General features: G+C 43.0%; 1 protein-coding gene across 2 annotated transcripts in view; it reads right to left on the bottom strand.

The window, feature by feature from the left end:
* The window catches only part of Ube4b (ubiquitination factor E4B), a 114,592-nt gene that overhangs the window by 76,728 nt on the left and 19,117 nt on the right, over positions 1-18,747 (bottom strand). For both annotated transcript variants that reach the window (XM_048350205.1, XM_048350204.1), the window contains exon 2: positions 9,711-9,897. In XM_048350205.1, the coding sequence (XP_048206162.1) occupies positions 9,711-9,897 (187 nt within the window). The remainder of the gene's footprint in view (positions 1-9,710; positions 9,898-18,747) is intronic.

Genomic DNA, 18,747 nt, shown 5'->3' with positions numbered 1-18,747 from the left:
TAGGGCCTCGTGTATCCGAGGCAGGCACTCTTGCCACTAGGCTATATCCCCAGCCCCTGAAAGATTCTTGAAAAGTAAGATACGTTAATGGAGAGATAGATATGTAATACAATGTCAATGGTGGAGCTAGGTACTGGTGGCTCACATCTGTAATTCTCGCTACTCAGGAGATTAAGTTCCAAAGATCACCATTCAAGCGAGCTCAGGCAGAAAGCCCATGAGATCCATCTCCTATTAACCAGTAAAAAGCCAAAAAGTAAAGACGAGGTTTGAGTGGTAGAGTGCTAGCCTTGAGCAAAAAAGTTAAGGAACAGCACCCAGGCTCTGAATTTAAGCCTCAGTACTGGCGTGGACGGACACACACACACACACTCAGCTGGGCACTGGTAGCTCACACCTCTAATCCTAGCTACTCAGGAGGCTGAGATCTGATGAGCCCAGGCAGGAAAATGTGTGTGAGACTCTTATCTCCAATAAACTACTCAGAAAAGGCCAGAAGAAGGGCTGTGGCTCAAGTAGTAGAGCTCTAGTCTTGAGCAAAGAAGCTCAGGGACAGCACCCAGGCCCAGAGTTCAAGCCACAGGACCAGTCAAAAAAAAACAAAAAAATAGTTAATGATGGAATGTAAATAACTTAGCATGTATATGTGTTCATTGTAAAAGTTTATCATATGTTTGAAATCTTTGTAACAATATGAACAGTGCTAAATAGAAAGGGGCTAAACAAAGCAATGTTCTTTCATCTATTTATTCAAGGTCACCTTGGTGATAATTAAGAAAACAACAACAGATATTGTCCTCGTCTTCAAGAAGCTTCGCAAGACAGTGAAAGGGCCTCATTAGCATGGGGAAAGATTACTTCTCACACACCTTTTTGGGTTTTGGCAGTACTGAGATTTCAATGAAAGGAGCCCTGCACTTGATAGCCAGGTATTCTACTATTTGAGCCATGTCCCAGCCCCACATTTGTAACCACTATAGTGTATGGACAGCACACAGTAACAGTACAGTAATGCAGTACCAGACTGTACTGTGTACTGTGGTATTTACTCGTACAGCATTTGTAACATTTTATAGGACTTCAAAAACATCACATGAATTTTTTCTGCACTTTCCACACAATCATTACATTGCAGCTCACATGAAGCAATTCTTTCCACAACTTATCATGCATATACTGTTCCTCAATATGTAAACACCATTGGACTCTACTCATTTCCTAAACCTACAAAACTCATGGTCTTTTTCACCACATTTAGAATACAAATTAAATTATCGTGATTAAATCACATCAAAGCAATAGCACAAACTACCACTCCCTGAAACCACACATACTCTTGTCACCCTTTCTATCTTCTGTTTTTGTAAGAAATGACAGGTGGAAGCGGAGCTTCAAAAAATAAGATTTTTCCCCCCTTCATCACTATAAAGGAGATACTAAAGAATTGAAATTCTGACACAACCTCTTCTGATGTCCTTTAGAAGAAATAAAACTTTCAAATGTCAACTTAAAAATAAATCTTCCAAAAGTGAGGGTGCATCTAACACATAATGGAGAAAGTCATGCATACTTAATAAAACAGGAATTTGGAACATTCAAGGTGGCAGTTCCCAAACTTCTATGGTTGGCTGAGAGCTGGTTGAAGGTAAATTATACATTCTGCATGGGAAATTCAGAGCTGAAAAGAACTAAGAAAAATCATCTTATTTCTGCAAAACTTTCTTCCTGTACTGTAGTTCCTTTTCAGGTATAAACCAGAACACGTGCCTATTGTTAATCTACTAAAGCTGGACCTGTTCCAATACCCTTCCTCCATACCTACAACATATACAAATACACACATGTACATGAGTACGTGATAAATTCTAAAAGAAGCTCATACTCATGAGGCTGGGATCTGAGAATCATGGTTCAAGCCAGCCTAGACAGATAAATCCAGGAAACCCTTATCTCCAATTAGCCAGGAAAAAGGTGGTACTAGAGACATATCTCCAGTGATAGAGCGCCAGTATGAGCAAGAGAGAACACAAAACTCTGAATTCAAGTCCCAGTACACACAGACACAGACACAGAGAGAATTGTGGAAAGAAACTTCAAAATGTCAAAAAAACAAAACCAAAAACCCAAACCAAAACTACTTATTTTCTACAACCCAGCCATACCACTCCTGGGCATCTACCCAGAACATCACAAGCTAGGATATTATAAAGACACTTGTACAACTGTGTTATTCCTACACTATTTACAACAGCCAAGTATGGAAACAGCCCAGATGTCCTACAATAGATGAGTGGATCCAAAAAATGTGGTATATAGTGGAATTCTACACAGTCATTAGAAAGAATAATACTATGTCATTTGCAGGGAAATGGATGGACCTAGTAGAAATCATGTTAAGTGAAATAAGCCAAGCTCAGAGAGGGAAACACTGCATGTTTTCTCTCATATGTGGAAGTTAGATCTAAAATACAACATGACATGATAAATTATACAGGACTCTAGGCATTCATGTACAGTGAGACCCAAGGAGGATACTCTAGAGAGGAACACAGAGGCACAATGCCTATGTGCATCTGGTCATATAAAATAATATTTATTGAAATGAACTCCAGAAAATGGAAGCAAGATGTTTTTTCGTTTTTGTTTTCTTTTTGTCTTGTTTGTTCATTTATCTGTCTTTGGGACACAGAAATGGAGAAAGGGTGAACAAATGCAGCAGTGAGACTGACTAGACACTATGTTGAAAATAACCTATACAACCTGTGGGTGCAGACAAGAGGGAAACTGGGCAAGAACAGGGAAAGAGTGACACTATCTAAAAAGAAATGTAGGGCTGGGGATATAGCCTAGTGGCAAGAGTGCCTGCCTCGGATACACGAGGCCCTAGGTTCGATTCCCCAGCACCACATATACAGAAAACGGCCAGAAGCGGCGCTGTGGCTCAAGTGGCAGAGTGCTAGCCTTGAGCGGGAAGAAGCCAGGGACAGTGCTCAGGCCCTGAGTCCAAGGCCCAGGACTGGCATGCATGCATGCATGCCTGCATAAATAAATAAATAAATAAATAAATAAATAAATAAATAAATAAATAAATAAATAAATAAATAAATAAATAAATAAATAAATAAATAAATAAATAAATAAATAAAAGAAATGTATTCATACCAGGTGTCTGTAATCCTAGCTACTCAGGAGGCTAGGTTCTAAGGATTGTGATTGAAGCCAGCCTGGGCAGGAAAATCCATGAGACTCTCATCTCCAATAAACTATTCAGAAAAAGCTAGGAGTGGGGGGAAGGGAGAGGGGGGAAATGAGGGAGGAGGTAACAAGTTGAACAAGAAATGTACCCACTGACTTATTATGAAACTGTAACCCTTCTGTACATCACTTTGACAATAAATAAATAATTATTCATTAAAAAAAGAAAAAGCTAGAAGTGGTGCTTTGGCTCAAGTGGTATAGCAGTAGCCTTGAGAAAAAGGTGAGGGACAGCGTCCAGGCCCGGAGTTCAAGCCCCAGGACCAGCAAAAAGAAAGAAAAAGGCGGGGGGGGGGGGGGAGAATGTACTCTTTACCTGACCTATGTAACTGTAACCCCTCTGTACATCACCTTTATAATAACTATCCAAAAAATTCTTAAAAGCATATTTAAGAAGGGCAAGCGACTGGCTGACCTTTTCCACCAATTAAAATATCCACTTCTGGGAAGTCCCTTCCCTTAAGACCTTTGGCTAGAGAAAAAAGGAGCAAAGATTAAAACAAAGGTCTCTGGATTCCTAATATGGTGTGGCTATTTCCTCTCCAGACTGTGATGGGACAGTCTCTCTACAAGCTTTATTATTTATTTTTTTAGATAAGGTGTCCAAGACTTGCCTCAAACTGAAGAGTCTCATACCTCAGTCTCCAAAATCATAGTGATTACAGGTAGGCACCACTATACCTACCTTTGATTAATTTTTCTTAAACAAAAACTACAGTTAGTCATCAGTACTGAAAAATAAACCAAAGTTACACATTTTATAAATGCTGAAATTATGAAAAGAAGATTTTAAATTTACCTAAATTAATCTAAAATAGCTTGGTGTCAGAATTCCTTTAATACTAGCTACTCAGGAAGCTGAGACTTAAGGATCATAGTTCAGTGGCAGTCTGAGTAGGAAAGACCATGAGACTCCTATCTCTCATTACCAAAAAGCCAGAAGTGGAGGTGTGGACCAAGTGAAAGAACTCCAATCATGAGTGAAAAGGCTAAGGGACAGCACCAAGGCCCTGAGTTCAAGCCCTCGTACAAAAAAAAAAAAGTCAAAGACATCATCACAGACCTCATTTTACCTCCTTCCTCATTGTACCACCTTTAAAACATTGTTTTCCTTGGTATTTCTTTCTTTTTTTTTGGCCAGTCCTGGGGCTTGGACTCAGGGCCTGAGCACTGTCCCTGGCTTCTTTTTGCTCAAGGCTAGCACTCTGCCACTTGAGCCACAGCACCACTTCTGGCCGTTTTCTGTATATGTAGTGCTAGGGAATCAAACCCAGGGCCTCATGTATACAAGGCAGGCTCTCTCGCCACTAGGCCATATCCCCAGCCCCTTCCTTGGTATTTCTAACTTTGCTTATGATCTCTCTCTCTCTCTCTCTCTCTCTCTCTCTCTCTCTCTCTCTCTCTCTCTCTCTCTCTCTCTCTCTCTCTCTCTCTCTCTCTCTCTCTCTGTGTGTGTGTGTGTGTGTGTTACAATCCTCTGTGCATTCCCAAATAAAATCGTTTCTTAGAAAGCCTTTGTCTGTTAAGTTGAAAAAACAATTTAGTGAAAAGAAGGGTCTAAGAATGTTGAACACCAAATTTGGAAGATCGATGACTTGATGATCAACGACTGATAGTGAGGAGAGGGGGAGATGTCAGGGACTCCACAGGGTGTTTCGCAAAGGCACGTTTACGTTATCACGCATAGGAAATACATTTAGCATTAGCTTTTCTCTAAATTTTAGAGGACAAAGAATAGGCATAGGAGATTTCCAAATTCTGTGCAGAGTGCCAGTAAAAACAAACAGACCTGCTAGTCATGATAAAAGAAGTAATACTGGTGGAAGGTGTGCGGGCACGAGCAAGCATGCTTGCACTGGTCCTAGAGCTTGAACTAGAGGCCTGGGCACTGTCCCTGAGCTTTTTTTTTTTTTTTGGGGGGGGGGGTTTGCTCAAGGCTAGCACTCTACCACTTGAGCCACAACACCTATTCTGGGTTGTTGTTTTTTATAGTCAGTTGGAGGTAAGAGCCTCAAGGAATTTCCTGCCTAGGCTGGCTTCCAATTGCGATCCTTAGATCTCAACTTCCTGAGTAGCTAGAATTTCAGGCATGGGCCACCAGTGCCAAGTTAGAAGTTCTTTAATTAAAATTTCTTATTATGCTTCTAATATTTCCAACAATAACAACAACAACAACAAACCTATATTTGATTCCTGTAGTCAAGTGCCTAGGCAAGGTCTCTGTCATAACCTTCTGTGTAAAGGAAAACTTAGAAAACTGAAATAATTTTCCATCTTAGAAAGGAGATCTCTGTAGCCATAAGTTGGCTAGAATGAGCTCATATAGGATTAGGGTGGTCCCTAATCCCTAGTGTCGTTATAATGGCAATCTGAGGGAATAAGAAAGTATTAGAAGATATTCACGGAGAGAAGACAGCTGTGATGAAGGCAAGGATTGGAGCTTTCCTGCCACAGCCAAGAGGCCAACAAGCAGAAACTAGAAGAGTCAGGATAGATGCTTCCTCAGAGCCTTTAGAGGCCAAGCCAAACACTGACTCCAGACTTGTAGCATCCACAGAAAATCAGTTTCTGTTGTTCTCTATCAGGTTTGTGGCATATTGTTACGGCAGCCTTGGCAAAAGAATATAGAGCAGATGGCACTGCAGCAATTGGGGCTACATAGGGAGAAGCTATTTGCAGGACCCGTATGGCTTCTTGAGCCTCACTTCAGTTCCCTGCAACTGGAAGCACCCCAACTAAGAAGGCTGCTAAGTGACTTCTGGGTAAGGGCAGCCATGCACTTACTATTTGTCTGTTTTTAAGGAGGGAGGGGAGGACAACAACAAATCTCTTGTCTACAGCCACGCTACCCTGAAAACATTTAGTCCTCTCTTTGCTGTAAGTTTTTGTTTTTTGTTTTTGTCTTCCATACCAGTATTGAGGCTTGAACTCACAGCCTTGCACTCTCTCTTGGCTTTTTCACTCAAGGATGGCACTCTACCTCTTGAGCCATAGCTCCCCTTCTGGCTTTCTTTTTGGTAGTTCATTGGAGATAAGAGTTTCTTTAACTATTTGCCTGAGCTGGCTTTGGACCTTGATCCTCAGATCTCAGCCTCCTGAGTAGCTAGGATGACAAGGATAAGCAACTATTTTAGGCATAAAGATAGCAAGCATAAGGGCCCTAAATTTTTTTTAGGATCACATTAGAATGTTCTAAGAACAGAGATAATCTATTTGGCCTGGAGCAGAGATCATTAGGGCCCAGTATTGCTTTTGTTTCTTTTTACTTGTTTATTTAATAAATCACAAACATTTGTTTCCTCAACCCCAAGCCATAACGAATAATATCCACCTGTCTGTGATATGAACAATGGTGACTATGTGACAAACAGTCAGGACTTCATCCATAGGGGACACTGCCAAGAACTGACCGATTAGAGAGATGCCAAAGTCTTTGTGTTAGTTTTTGGTAGTAGCATTGCTGTTACACAACGCTGCACTCATGTCCCCAAACAGCTCTCCACTGAGAACAGACCAAAGTTCAGCAGGCATGTGACAGAGAGACTCGTTAGGAGGCCATGTCAGTAATACAGACAAGAGATGTTGGGGAATGGGGCTGTAATGGCAGAGGTAATAAGAGGTGGCAAAAATCTAGTTTAGTTCTAGTCTGCTTTGGAATTCTCAGAGCAGATGTAAACGTTATGACCTTACGGCCTGTAAAGGCAAAAACATTGATTATCTGCCCCTTAAAAGAAAGAATTTGCCAGCCAGGTGATGCAGGCTTATGCCTATAATCCTAGCTACTCAGGACACTAATATCTGAAGTCCAAATCTAGCCTGAGGAAGTAAAGTACACAAGACTCTTATGTCTAATTAGCCTCCAAAAAGCCAGAAGTGGAGCTGTAGTTCAAGTGGTAGAGCACTAATCTTGAGCACAATAGCTCAGGAACTGTGCCCAGGCCCTGAGTTCAAACCCAAGGAAGGGCATGCAGGCACGCACGTGCACACACACAAAAGCCATTGTATTATGAGTCTGAGGTTCAAGGAGTAGGCCTGAGCTAGAGATGCGAACTTAGAACTAATCAAATTAGAGGTAGTAATTAAAACTGGGAAACCAGAGGAAATCAATTTTTTAAAAAAGCTATAGATAAAGAGAGCAAGGTTGAATAGTGAACTGTGACATCTTACTATTATAGAAGTCAGGAAAATGAAAAGGAATCATGCAGAGAACTGAAAAGCCAAAACAGGCCAAAGATGAGGAGAGGTTGGTGTTCTAGAAGTAAGAAAAGGTGTTTCAAGGAGGAAAGGATGAAAGCCATGCCAAATGAGGCTGACGGGTCAGACCAGACAGTGACTCAGAGCAAACAACAAGAGGTCTCTGGCATCTGGAGTCGACTCAGCAAAGGACACAAGGAAAGAAAGAAGAAACAAAAGACCAGTAAATCATTCTAGGAGTTTGGTTGTGAAGTACTACAGAGATGAGTGGAAAGGGCATGGGAAAGAATCAAGAGGTACTATTTAAGATTCCCATAGAAGTAACAGCAATGTACACAGTCTATTATTTTTTAAAAAATCTGATGAGAGGAGGGAAATAGAAGTGCTGGAACCACGGCTCTGAATAGGCAAGAGAAACTGATTTGGGGGCCAGGCTTCAATAGAATAGGAACCGTTTGTCCTAACAAGAACTGGGCATGCATCAGGAAGGTCGGTGGGTGAGAGGGTAAGGCTTATTGAGGTTCCCTTCTGCCTACACTTGTTTTCTCAATGTCAGAAAGCCTGAGGATGTGTACGGAGAATGAAGCACTGCACATTGGAGGAAAAGTGAATCAGAAAATGTAAGGGAAATACCTGACAGTATTATGGGTCCAGCTGAGTTTGTGATCATGAACTGGAAATGAGGACAACATGGTTCTGAGTTTTCTCCTAGCCTTATTCCAGTGCATATGAGAGAGGGCAGGTGAGGAATGGGATAACTAGATTGTTATGTAACCATGTAAGAAAGAGAAATGACAGGGAGGAGTGCCCCCTAGACTGATTCTAAAGTGGCAAGCATGGACCAATCATGGTGAGATAATCGTACAGCTGTAAATACTTCTTCCGAGGAAAAGACAAATATACCATTGCAATCCAGGGTCCTTCAATCACACCAGATCTCAGCCTCCTTAATGGATAGGATTACAGGCATGAGCCACCGGCACCCAACTAATATCATAATTTCTAAGCCAAGAGGTACTAGATATCAACTATGACTGCCAGGTGCACGTGGCTCATGTCTATAATCCGAGCTATTAAGGGGGCTGAGATCTGAGGACTGATGTTCAAAGCCAGCCCAGATGGGAAAGTTTTGGACCTCTCATCTCCAATAAATCACCAAAAAGCTGGAAGTAGAGTGATAACCATGAGCAAAAAACAAAAACAAAAAAAAAACACCTGAGACAATGCCCAAGCCCTGAGTTCAAGCCCTAGGACTGGTACCAAGGTGGGGGGGGGAGGGAGTAAGGAAGGGAGGGAAGAGAAGAGAGGGGAGAGGGAAGGGGGATAGAGAAGGGGAGGAGGGGGAGGAGGAGGGGGAAGAAGGGAGAGGGAGAGGGAGAGAGAGAGAGAGAGGGAGAGAGAGAGATCTTTGCCATAGTTATATAGCTATCAACTTATAAAATACCACATCAGAAGAAATGCTTTTTTCAGTGCTGAGGATGGAACCTAGGGCCTTGTACATGCTAGAAAAGCACTTGATACTTGCCACTGAGAGATACCCCCAATACCTAGTAAAATTTACAGAAAAAAATTCTGTGCTAATGGAGATGAAGATAAGACATCTACAATCAAAAAATTATTTTGAGGGGCTGGGGATATGGCCTAGTGGCAAGAGAGCTTGCCTCGTATACATGAGGCCCTGGGTTCGATTCCCCAGCGCCACATATACAGAAAACGGCCAGAAGTGGCACTGTGGCTCAAGTGGCAGAGTGCTAGCCTTGAGCAAAAGGAAGCCAGGGACAGTGCTCAGGCCCAGAGTCCAAGGCCCAGGACTGGCCAAAAAAAAAAAAAAATATTTTGATCTTGTATGTGCAGATTCTTTCATCTTAAGGGCTGGACATGTAGCACAGAAATAAAGCCTATGGAGGGGAAAAGGAGGAGGGAGGGAGTAAGAGGACTGAGGGATGAATTCAAGAAAGAAAAGCACCAACTAGATTTATAAAACTAGCAAAAGCAAATTGAGTCTTAATCACCTAGCTATCAGAGATGAGACCTGAGCCTGTTTGACAAAGCAGAAGATACATTAAGATATATACATAGCTATATATGAGATAAAGAATACAATCTGTTGAATGCACACAGGCAAATAAATGTATGCTACATGTTCTTTTTCTTTAAAACTACTGGCTTTAAGCTGCTATGGAAACATAAGGACCATTAGTTTTAACAGAAAACTGAGATCAAAAGTATACCTACTCCCCAGGTAGGAGGCAGAGGCTTACCTGCTGCACCTATCGGGGAGGTAGCTGGGGTCATGTTGTGGACATTGAGACCAAGACTCTGGGATGGGCCTGGGGCTGATGCTGCTATTGGAGGCCCAGGAGGGTTCTCCCTCTGAGGAGAGGTAAGTGGGGTGGTCGGCTGGGAAGTCTGTCCACCAGCAAGTCGCGCCAGACGCCTCCGCCGAATCTGTAACAGGAAGAAAAAGGCATTCTCAAAATGAATGGGACAAACACAGTTGCAGGCAAGAACAACACCACTCATGTTATCAGTAATCACCAATATTCACATTATCAATAACAATAAATTTTTTTTGTTTTTTGTTTTTTTTTTTGCCAGTCCTGGGGCTTGGACTCAGGCCTGAGCACTGTCCCTGGTTTCTTTTCGCTCAAGGCTAGCACTCTACCACTTGAGTCACAGCGCCCCTTCTGGCCTTTTCTATATATGTGATGCTGGGGAATTGAACCCAGGGCTTCATGTATGCGAGGCAAGCACTCCTGCCGCTAGGCTATATTCCGAGCCCAATAACAGTAAGTTTAATAACCAAATACGCCTTGACAAGCACTCATTTGAAAAAGGACCAAATAAAGGTAAAAAAAAAAAAATTGACACACACTCCACACTTAAAAGAGGGTAAATTTATATTAGGTGTATTTTGCAATAAAAATTTAAAAAGAAAAAAACATCAGGCTGGGGATATGGCCTAGTGGCAAGAGTGCTTGCCTCATATACATGAGGCCCTGGGTTCGATTCCCCAGCACCACATATACAGAAAATGGCCAGAAGTGGCGCTGTGGCTCAAGTGGCAGAGTGCTAGCCTTGAGCAAGAAGAAGCCAGGGACAGTGCTCAGGCCCTGAGTTCAAGGGCCAGGACTGGCCAAAAAAAAAAAAGAAAGAAAAAACATCAGTCTGAATCACTTTTTTTTTTTTTGCCAGTCCTGGAGCTTGAACTCAGGGCCTGAGCACTGTCCCTGGCTTCTTTTTGCTCATGGCTAGCGCTCTATCACTTGTGCTGAAGTGCCAGATTTGAAGTCAGGCCCCATTTTACCACGTGAACCCCACTTTACCACGCAAACCTGAGATAAGCAGGCCCTGTGAGCAGAGTCAGGACAAGCCCATTAGGGCCCAGTTGGTCTAGAACTCTAACCGCTGGGAATGCTTAACTCTGACCACCCCTAGAATGCTTCGAACACTGAGCCAATCAGATTTGTACCTGTGTCCTAATCTTGCTTGCTTGAACACCTGATTGTTGTGCGCTGGTGGCTCAGGCCTGTATTCCTAGCTACTCAGGAATCTGAGATCTGAGGATCATGATTCCAAGACAGCCTCAGCAGGAAAATCTGTGAGAGTCCAATCTCCAATTAACCACCAGGAAACAAGAAGAGGTGCTGTGGACTTAAAGTGGTATAGCCCTAGCCCTAGCTCTTGAGTAAAAGAGCTCAGGGTTAGCACCTAGGCCCTGAGTTCAAGTCCCACAACAAACAACAACAACAAAACAAAACAAAAGAAAGCAACTCGGCAAAACAGTGATATTACAAGCTACCACCTCCCTTTTTAAAAACTATGCCTTTATAGTCCTACTATTTATTGTAATTCTTTAACTGATACTGTGAATTTCCAGTAAGTATTTTACCCTTCTTCACTAAACTGGGGGAGGGGGTTGTTTTTATTTATTGTTAGTACTGGGGTTTGAACTCAAGGTCTCAAGTTCTCTAGGCAAAGTAGTCTAGAAGCTACTTGGAAACATTTTAGAGGGAGTGTGGGGTAAGAAAAGAAACATTTTATATGCAAAGGCAACATTTTATCTTGTGAAATGTAACTGCAGGCACAAAAGATTACATTCTAATTGGTTGTCCCAGATAACTGTGTTCCAATTGAGGAGCTTAGCTACTAACCCAGAAGGTACTCAAACCCTTTATGTTTCTTCTTCCTATGCCAAATGGCAAAAAAATCAGTATCTAAATATTCCTGAAATTGGCATAGACCCAGATTTATGACTGATAATCTCTTATAATTCCCCTGCCCCCCTTTTAGTTGGGCACTATCCCTGAGTTTGCTCAAGAACTCTACCACTTGAGCCATTTCTGGTTTTTGAGTGGTTGATTGCAAATAAGAGTCTTCAGGGAACTTTTCTGCCCTAGCTGGCTTTGAACTTCAATCTTCAGATCTCTTGAGTAGCTAAGATTACATTACAGGTGTGAGCCACCAGTATCTGACTTTTTTTTTTTTTTTTTTTTTGCCAGTCCTGGGCCTTGAACTCAGGGCCTGAGCACCATCCCTGGCTTCTTCCAGCTCAAGGCTAGCACTCTGCCACCTGAGCCACAGCGCCCCTTCTGGCCGTTTTCCATATATGTGGTGCTGGGGAATCGAACTGAGAGCTTCATGTGTAGGAGGCAAGCACTCTTGCCACTAGTCCATATTCCCAGCCCCAGTATCTGACTTTTTTTTTTTATTAATTGAACATAAATTTTTTACAAGGTGTTGTGCAAAGAGGGTGCAGTTACATAGTAGGGCAGTGTGTACATTTCTTGTGATATCTTACGACCTGTTTTTCTATCCCTTGTCTAGGTCAGGTAGACATATATGCGATATACAATGTATCAAGAACATCAATATCTGACTTTTTATAATCACTTTTAGAACTGGAGGTTCAAGTGGTAGGGCATCAGCCTTGAGTGAAAAAAGCCAACCAAGAGTTCAAGGGCCTGAGTTCAAGTCCCAAGACTGGCAGGCAAACACACACACACACACACACACACACACACACACACACACACACATCTTGTAGTCATTGTCAGTGACTTATAATCAAAGTCTAGGGGCTGGGAATATGGCCTAGTGGTAAAGTGCTCACCTGGTATACATGAAGCACTGGGTTCAATTCCTCAGCACCACATATATAGAAAAATGCTGGAAGTGGTGCTGTGGCTCAAGAGGTAGAGTGCTAGCCATGAGCAAAAAGAAGCCAGGGACAGTAGTGCTCAGGCCCTGAGTCCATGCTCCAGGACTGGCAACAAAAACAAAACAAATAAACAAGTCTAGTATCAAAAATATCATACTGGGCATCATGCCTTACACCAAACCCTGGAGATAATAAAGGCAATTGTTCCCCTAGAAACCAAACTGTTGTGGGGAGAGGTAAAGGAGGCGTCAACTAGCTGTGACCAGCAATAGTACCCAAACAGTCCCCGGTGCTGTAGCTACCAGCACCTGATGGCACAGAGGATGGCATGAAGGGAAGGAAAGGCACATGCTACCTATAACTCCACAACCAAAGCACTCGAAGAGTGCTGTGGCAATACTGTGCCAATTTGTTGACGCTTCACTTATATAAGTAGCAGTAACACCATTTTTAAAGACCTAAGACTAATCATAAGTAATAAGAAAGCCATTAGCATTCTCCACACAGCAATCACAATAATTTTTTTAACTTGGGGGGGGGGGGATCTTGGGGCTTGAACTCAGGGCCTGGGTGCTGTCCCTGAGCAGCCGCAGCTCTACTTCCAGTTCTCTGATGGTTAATTGGAGATAAGAGGCTCATGGACTTTCCTGCCTGGGATGGCTTTGAACTATGATTCACAGATCCGGGCCTCCTGAGTAAGCAGGTTTACAAGCATGAGCTACCAATGTCCCACTACAGTAATTCTTTAGGAACATCATCACTTGCCCTTACTTAAGCTTTTCCCTGGCTTCTTGTAATAAAGGCTAAGGGTTCTCTATGGCTTACAGAGCCACTGGCTACAGCCACAATGTCTTCTGAAAGTTCCTAAAACATTTAAACTCTAGTTTATGTCCAAACCACTTGTAATTACATTAGCTAGGACTGTTCTCTCTAATTCCTGTCATGGCCAATTCTTTCTGTTCTTAGCTTAAATGTCATCTCCTCCAAGAAGGCTTCCCTGATCATGCCTCTACATACTTTTCTTTCCTTTGCAGCCCCTATTCATATTTTGTAATCACTTTATATGGTCTTTAAATCTAAACCATTTATTTTTTCAATTGCAAAAAATGATAAATTTTATTTCTGGAATATCACAAATTAATAATCTGAGGGAGGGCTGGAAATATGGCCTAGTGGCAAGAGTGCTTGCCTCCTACACATGAAGCTCTCAGTTCGATTCCCCAGCACCACATATATGGAAAACGGCCAGAAGGGGCGCTGTGGCTCAGGTGGCAGAGTGCTAGCCTTGAGCGGGAAGAAGCCAGGCCATATACCCAACCCGCACTGTGATAATTTCATATTTATTACAGTATACTTTGAACAAGTTCATCCCTTTTATTACATATAATATATGTAATTATTCATGGGAAACATTCTTTTAGAATTTGCAAAGGCCTGCAAAATATACTTCTCTTAATATTCATTTAGAAAAGCTTAGATTTAAAAAAATGTAACAATTAGAAAAGAAATTTAGAGGATTTTGACAAAATATGGTCTACTTATAAACACTAAATCACTATACAAGAAATATCACCAAGGGGCTGGGGATATGGCCTAGTGGCAAGAGTGCTTGCCTCGTATACATGAGGCCCTGGGTTCAATTCCCCAGCACCACATATACATAAAATGGCCAGAAGTGGCACTGTGGCTCAAGTGGCAGAGTGCTAGCCTTGAGCAAAAAGAAGCCAGGGACAGTGCTCAGGCCCTGAGTCCAAGCCCAGGACTGGCCAAAAAAAAAAAAAAAATCACCAAATTCTCTTGATGCATACAGCTCTCCAGTCATATAAGCAAAACTTCTCAAAGGATTCATGTCGTTTTCTGTGTGTGGTGTGTGTGCGCACGCCCGTGCGTGTGTGATTTTAAACCATTTCTTTAGGAGAGGGGAGATGAGGGTAGAAAGGGAGAGTGCTAGGAATTGTATTCAGGGCTCACTCTACCACTAAGCTATACCCTGAACCCCTTCATATCCTTATCTTACTGTCCTTCTTAGAACTCGAAATCCCAGTAGGAGGGCTCCAGAGAAACCCATGTCTACCATGTTCACACTGAGCACACACGTATAACTGATGGGAGAAATTAATGCAGTGGGAAAAGTAGTATAGCCACACACAGGAGTGTTTAGCAGGATACCTGAAGACTAGGCAGTGCCTGAAACAACAGATACTGATGTCTTTTCAGACACTCACTTAACATGCAAGAGCCACATATCATGTGTGGACACCAAGAGTTGCTGTTCTTATGGACCTCACATTCTAGTGGTGACCCAAAGGACAACAACTGAATGCACAATAAGGACATCAAGTAAGAAAAGTAAGCAAGCCATGTATGTAGGGAAGGTGGTAAAGTATATATGGCATGAACGAAGGCAGCAAGACAGGTAGGCAGAGGAGAACAAGCAACAGAGTAAACAGCAGATGTCAGCAAGGAGAAAGGGCTAGAATGCATGGGCCTTGAGGATTGATGAAAGCATTAATTCCTAAACTGGGCACTGGTGGCTCACACCTGTAATCCTAGCTACTCAGGAGGCTGAGATCTAAGGATCACAGATCAAAGCCAGCCCAGACAGGAAAGCCTATGAGACTCTTATCTCCAGTTAACCACCAAAAAGACAGAAGTAGAGCTGTGGCTCAAGTTGTAGAGCACTACACTTGAGCAAAAAAAGCTCAGGGACAGCACCCAGGCCCTGAGTTCAAGTCCTAGGACTGATACCACCACCAAAAAAGAAGGGGGCGGGGGGTGTTCCAGGAAACCTGGACCAGAAAAGTGATGGTATTTGACTTGCTTTTTTGTTTGTTTGTGCTGGTACTAGGGCTTGAACTGTCTGGCTCACTCACCTTTTCACTGAAAGTTGATGCTCTTCTACTTGAAAGAATTTCCCAGATTTGTCTACCTGGACAAGCTTAGAACCAGGATTTTTGGATCTCTGCCTCCTACAAGGCAGAATTTTGGACATGACCCACTGGCACTTGGCTTGACTTACACCAGGCATCCATATTCTGGCTTCTATGGAGAACAAATTGTAAGGACAAAGAGAGCTGGACGGAGGATTCCTTAGAAGGCTAGTGTAGTAATCTGGGACAGGTAGATGGATGATGACTGGGCCTGGTGGGTAACTGAAGACCATGGTTAAGTACAGCTGGAGTCCATTGTGAAAGCAAAGGTCATGCTCTCAGTATTTGGAGATGGACTGGACAGAGTAGAGCTGAACTAGAGATAAAGATAAACATCATAGTCTTGGGCCTAAACAACTCAATAGGTCACCTTTCTTTGTTACCTGTGCCAGTCCTGGGGTTTGAACTCATAAGAGTCTCATGGACTTTCCTCCCTGAGATGGCTTTGAACTGCAATCCTTTGAACTGCAATATGTCAGTCTCCTGCATAGCTAGGATTATAGGCATTAGCCACTGGTGCCCAGCAACAGGTCACCTTTCTGAGATGAAAACAGCAAGAATAGCTTGTTAAACACCATCTGAAGGTATGAAGTATAGATATTTGGTTACATATACAGAGCAGAGGGCAGATTAAGAGGAGAGTTTGAGAGCTGCCAGTCTCTATCTAGGTGGCATTCCAAAGCTACGACACCAGAGGAGGCCATGTAGGCACTAAAAGTGTAAAGAGAGATGGAGAGTCTGAGGATGGCTGAACATAGTGGCACATGCCTGCAATATCAGCTATTTGGGAGACCAAGACAGAAGAATTGTAGTGTGAGGCCAGCATGGGCAAAGTTAGGCACTATCTGACAAACCAAAAGAACTGGGGCTGTGTTTCAAATGGTAGACCACTGCCTTGAGTATAAGCCTCAGTAACTTGCGGGGAAGAGAGGGAGTCTAAGGATGAAGCCCTACAACATGCCAGTTGGGAGTGGATGTAAAACCAATGAAGACAGAACCTGGTGTCTGTCCTGCAGGAGAACTGGCTTCCTAGAAACCAATCCAAGTACTTCAAAGCAGAGTGATTAACTGTGTTGATGTCCTTCATAAGCTGATTTACATCACGTTTGAGAGGTTGACTACTGGATGATGAAGATGGCAGCTGAAGATCTTGATGGAAGATCGGGGATGATTGGCTGGTTGGAGCAGGTCTAAGAAAGAATGGGAAGAAAAGGTGGACACAGGAAGTAGAGACTTCTGAGGATTTCTGCTATTTTTTTTAAAGTATATAGATGGGATGGGGATGAGCAGCAGAGTCAAACATGTTTCTGGTTGTTCTCTTTAAAGATGGAGAAAAGTGAAGTGTGAGTGCATCCTGATGCAGGGGGTCTTTGGGGACAAAGAGGGGATGGGACGCTGTTCCCACAAGGACCTGTGGGCCCAGACAAGAGCACAGAGTTCACACATGGTAGCAGGAAAGAAGGCAGAGGAAAGGTGTGGATGTAAAAGGGGAAGAGGCATGGGGGAAATGTGGGAAGTATGCTTCTAACTGCCTTCACCAACAAGGTGAATCAGGAAGCAGGTCATCAGTGGAGAAGTGCGTGGGAGAGGAGTTAGAGACACAGTAAGAAAAGAAGGCATACAGAGACCAGCTAGAAGGGTAATAAAGCAGGAGTCCTGGGCAGCATGAAGCAAGCTCACCACCACTGGGACTGAGTTGAAATGAAATGACTTCAAAATGAACCCAATGAGCCCAATCCACCTTGTGTCTGCTTCCAGCCACAAAGCTAATGGGCACTCAATTCTCATGGGATCCAGCAGTAGAGGATTTGCTTTATCTTTTGAATTTCATTATCTTAAAAGCAGATAAACTTGGAGGAGTTCATGCTTGATTTCAAATCCTATGTAGCCTCAAGATAAGTCACTTAACCTTTCTAAGCTTCAGGTTCTGAATCTTTACAATGAAGATGAAGGCAGAATCATGAAAAAAACTTCATGGAGTTGTGAGAAAGCCCTCACCTTTGTCTCCAGGACTTCTCTTTTCTTTTCTTTGATGTATCTCTCCTACCTAGGATGGTACCTAGCCCATAATAGGTGCTCCTTACATATTTGCTGGAGAAAACAAACAAACAAAAATGTACTGCCCATAGCACTGGCAGTTCTTTAGTTAACATTATCATTATTTTTTATTTTGTTTTTGAAGTGGGGTCTCACTATGTCACCATGGTTGGCCTCAAACATGGGCTCAAGCAACCTCCAGCCTCAGCTGGACTAATTATTGCCTCTGAAAGAACATACTGTTTTATTGAAAAAATACATCACCTTAAACCTGGGTGCCAAGTTCAGCCTGAGACTGCTGGATTTCCCAATCTGTGTATCCACCACAGACCCAGAAAGAGAGAAACAGAGATGGGGAAGTGGAAAGAAGAGGAGAGGAGAGGGGAAGGGAGGGGAAAGAGAAGAATGAGGAGACGGAGAAGGGAAGGGAAGAAGGAAAAGAAGGGGAAAAGGAGGGAAGGAGACTGGGAAAACAAGACTGTGTGTACACTGTGGGCTATGAAGCAGGGAGGAGTCAGGAACAGAAAGGCATCTGTGGATGGCTTACATGGACTGGCCTGCCCCACCCCAAGCTTAAAGATCTCCTGACAAGGGAAACAGACGCTGGCTGGAGAGTGTCCTGCACTCCCATAGCAGCACCCTCAAGAGAGGGCAACACTTTGCATGGCCACCTTCCACAAGGCTGGGAACTTAGAATTAACTGGTTTAGCAACCTGAGGGCCTGGGAATACACAGACAGAAGGAGACTTCCAAATGGGCTTTGTGCATGTGCTGGTGGCTCCTATCTGTAATCCTAGCTACGTAGGGATTTGAGATCTGAGGATTGCAGTTCAAAGTCAGTCCAGTCAGGAAAGTCCATGAGACTTATCGGCAATTAACTACCCAAAGCCAGACATGGACAGTGCCCTGACCCTGAGTTTAAGCCCCAGAACCTGCACAAAGGAGAGAGAAGGGGGGAGAGAGAAGGAAAAAGAAAAAGAGATAGAGGCAAATAGAGACTCACAGTTATAAAGACTCATCGAACTATGGGGGGCTGGAGCTGAAGCTCAAAGGTAGCATGCATGACCTCACTTTTATCACACACACAGAACATGATGAGATATGCACTAGTATCAATACACTAAAATATCTCTAAACATCTTTTTCTTTGCTTACTTGAACATTAAGCAC

Source organism: Perognathus longimembris, chromosome 7 (assembly GCF_023159225.1).
Source record: "Perognathus longimembris pacificus isolate PPM17 chromosome 7, ASM2315922v1, whole genome shotgun sequence".
Lineage (NCBI taxonomy): Eukaryota > Metazoa > Chordata > Mammalia > Rodentia > Heteromyidae > Perognathus > Perognathus longimembris.
Note: the sequence above shows the minus strand (reverse complement) of the source record. Positions and strands in the feature narration are given on the sequence as shown.